The following is a 3,672-nucleotide window of genomic DNA, read 5'->3' as shown; positions in this document are numbered from 1 at the left end:
ATTATTAACTTAGTTTTGTGCATGTAGACGACGATACTAGCATATTAATACACTCTTTTCGTTAGAAACAAGTAAGATGAATAATGATGCTTTGAAATCTAAACTAAAACATTTTTTTTAATACAAGCATATTTTTTAAAGTAAGACATACATCTTTTGATTATATTAAATACAAAAAATCAAATAGTTTCAACTTTGAATTTTGTGTAGAATAATCTCTAATAATTTTATTGATTATTATTATTATTATTATTATTATTATAAATTTATTATTATTTTTGTCAAAAAAGTACAAAAAAAATTATGGTATAATATTATTGTGCAATTAATAATAATAATAATTTTTTTTATGGAGGACTGTTATGTCTGACGGAGAAAAACGTTAGAAATTGATCTGTATATTAATTTTTTTTAGGATTAAAATGTCCATTTTTAAAATCTTTAAAAACTGATTTGAGTAATTATTCTGCCGGAAAATACACTGGAGATTGATTTGTGTGCTGGAGGAGAACTTTAAAAATTAATCTGTATATTAATTTTTTTTAAGACTAAAATGTTCACTATTAAAATTTTTATAGACTGATTTAGATAATTATTCTATAGATGTTATATTATATAAAATAAATTTAGATATTATCTCTTTAATATTATCGATCTCTCAATGTATATATATGGTACGTGTATTTTCTTTCTCTGTCTCTCTTTATATATGTACAAAATATATATCAAATTCAATTCACTTGATAACTTTTGAATCTGATCTTAGTTCCTTACTCAAGAAAAATGGCAAAAAATACAATACACATTTTAGGACTCTTATTATTAGCTATGGTTGTTCTCAATCCTTCAAAAGTAGCTGCTACTAGAAATTATCCTGAAATTTCTTCTAACTCTAAAGCAGGTGATTAGTGTGACCTTTGCTTTCAATATTATTAGTATTGTGGAATTGTCTATGGTGAGGAAACTTAATCCTGGTTCTTTAAGCACCCATGAGAATATTCGAAATTAGTGGCCCTCCTTGCATCCGTACAGTGAAATTTTTTATAAGAGAATCTGTCCCGAAATTTCTTATATTTGCAATTCATGCCTATTGGATTAGATGAATGAGTGCTGAGTTGGCTTTGTAAAATGCCGTTAGATTTTGGACTTCTATTTAAAAATGGACTGGGCTGAGGCTGGTATAATACAGTAGATTTTATGTGATAGGAAAAGTCCGGTATTAATGCTTTAATATAAAATAATACAAAAATACTATTATCAATGTAAGGCTCTAAATAAGTTATTATAATTAATATAGGTTTATATGATTTATATATTAGATATACAATCAGTTATATGTATTTAATTATTTAAAATTTTGAAATAAATAATTCAATTACATTATATTATTTTTTTTATTTATCTAATGAATATACTTGAATTGGGTCTAATTATAAGAATAAAATTAATTTTAAGTATAAATACAATAAATAAAAATAAAAACTAGTATCATAAATGACTCAATATATAAAATATTAATATAATTTTTACAAAAATGATTCAAATGCAAATTATGTGTCACTACCATATGAAAGGTACTATTTAAATTAGGTGATTGTTTCGTTACGATTATTAATTTATATGTACTGGTACGATATAAAAGATGAACGAATAAAAATTTATCACGTGGATTATATTTATTTTTATTAGTATTTATTTTTATTTAATTTCTAAAATTTAATTTGTTCAAGTTTAGGTGAATAAATAACGAACTGTCACAATAATGATCATCTTCTAAACAACCAAATGTCAATTATAAGCTCATTATTTTTTTTATACAATTTTCTATGACACTATGTATCTTCTAATTTTATTATCTATCTTTTTTATAGTTGTCGAATGTAAATTTTACTTCAAACAATTATAGTTTACGTGTTAATCTAATTTTTTATTTTCTCCATGACGTTATATGTTTTATTTTGTTATCAATTTAATGATTTTTACTGTTTAATTTTTTAAACTTTTATTATATTATATGTAAAGATATTGTATATAAATTTTTAAAATAAATTGATAAATTCACTGATTTAGAGTATATTTTTTATTCTTAGAACTAGCAATAAAAAAATATTTTTTTGTATAATGCACGGTTAAATATATGTATAAAATATTGTTTCTGAACATGTGTTAAAATTTATTTAAAAACCATAAAAAATGTAATTATTTTAATGAAAAAGAAGGAACAAAATTTTTAAATTAAATTTCTATTATTTCATACGAACATATTTTTGATATAATTGTTTAATTTTTTTGATATTTATATAAAATTCTAGTTTCAAATTATAAATGTAAGTGTATTATCAATGGTCATTAATTTTATTATTAAATGTGTATAAAAATTAATCAATGTAAAATTAGTTAGAATAATAATATCCATAAACTAATCAAAATATTTTAACTTGAACTATGAAAAATAAAAATTTTGTTTTTGATAAATTAAATATAGTGAATAATATTTTAATAATAAAACTTTTTACTAATTCCTTTTATTTTTTAATCTGAGTTATATTTTTAGTTTAATTAATGATGTTTAACGAAATTGATTTTAATATCTATATTTTGTCCCCGCACTACAATTCAATTCAGTTTCGTATATATAACAATAATAACATTTAAAAAAAATGTTAGCGAAAGGCCCCTCCACCAATATTATTATGTCTCAAATTGACCCCAATTTTTTTTCTAAATTAAAAAAGTAATCTTGGTCCTTTAAGAACCATAATATACTTTCCTCATATGCTTACAAACTTTGAATTATTATATTAAATTAATGGTTGTTCTAATCATAAAAATCACATTCATTCACTATTGGTTATGATATAATATAAATATTGAAGAATTATCAATTATGAAGAATTAATTAAAAATGTATATATAAGTTCAATCTAAAGTCATGCACTGATGTCCTCCTCCCTCTTTATTTCTAATATATATATATATATATGGTTATTTTTTTTCACAAAATTTCATGCAAAATCCACTAAAAAATCATTTTAGTGACAGATTTTTAGTCTTTTACTAAGCAATAGCATTATGGTCTATAGAAAATGAATTCTCTCGATTATTAAAAAAATTGAAGAGGTAAAGTGTGATCTAAAAAATAAATTTTTTCTTTTTTTTAATAATTAAGAGAGTAAAATGTCTCATCATTCGTTTTTATAAGTGTAACCAAGAAAAAATATGAGAGAGAATATTAAAAGGTTATAAATCACACTTTACCCCTTTTTCTTCAATTTTTTTTAACAATTGAAAAAATTCATTCCCCTCAATTGTTTAAAAAAATTAAAAAAAATAAAATGTGATATATTTATTTTAGTTTATTTAATTTTTGTGAGTTGTGACCATTATATATTTTTTTTCCGAATAAATTAAAGGAAAGCCAAACCACCAATACCCTTGCTGCTAATAAATTATTCAGCTAAATTAAATTTTCTTTTGTCCCTCATCTCCTCTTAGACAATGTACGCTAGTTAAAAATGTTTATTAATTGTGTATAATATATATGTAGAAAAATGGGAAAGAAATGATGGATCGTTATATAAGATTGAAAAGGAAGCGTGCGTCAAACTGTGCTGTTCGGCCTGGGGGTGGGCCTGTATATGTTGCCAGAAACTATCATCTACAGGTACTGTT

At 22.4% G+C, this 3,672-nt stretch overlaps 1 protein-coding gene across 1 annotated transcript in view; it reads left to right on the top strand.

Annotated features, from left to right (window-relative positions):
- The first annotated feature begins 714 nt into the window (after positions 1-714).
- The window catches only part of LOC107485495 (uncharacterized), a 4,873-nt gene continuing 1,915 nt past the window's right edge, over positions 715-3,672 (top strand). The window contains exons 1-2 of the mRNA XM_016106030.3: positions 715-901; positions 3,548-3,664. Coding sequence (XP_015961516.1) covers positions 784-901; positions 3,548-3,664 — 235 coding nt within the window. The 5' untranslated portion in view covers positions 715-783. The remainder of the gene's footprint in view (positions 902-3,547; positions 3,665-3,672) is intronic.

The sequence above is a fragment of the Arachis duranensis genome, chromosome 4, assembly GCF_000817695.3.
Source record: "Arachis duranensis cultivar V14167 chromosome 4, aradu.V14167.gnm2.J7QH, whole genome shotgun sequence".
Lineage (NCBI taxonomy): Eukaryota > Viridiplantae > Streptophyta > Magnoliopsida > Fabales > Fabaceae > Arachis > Arachis duranensis.
This window is presented reverse-complemented; position numbering and strand designations above follow the sequence as displayed.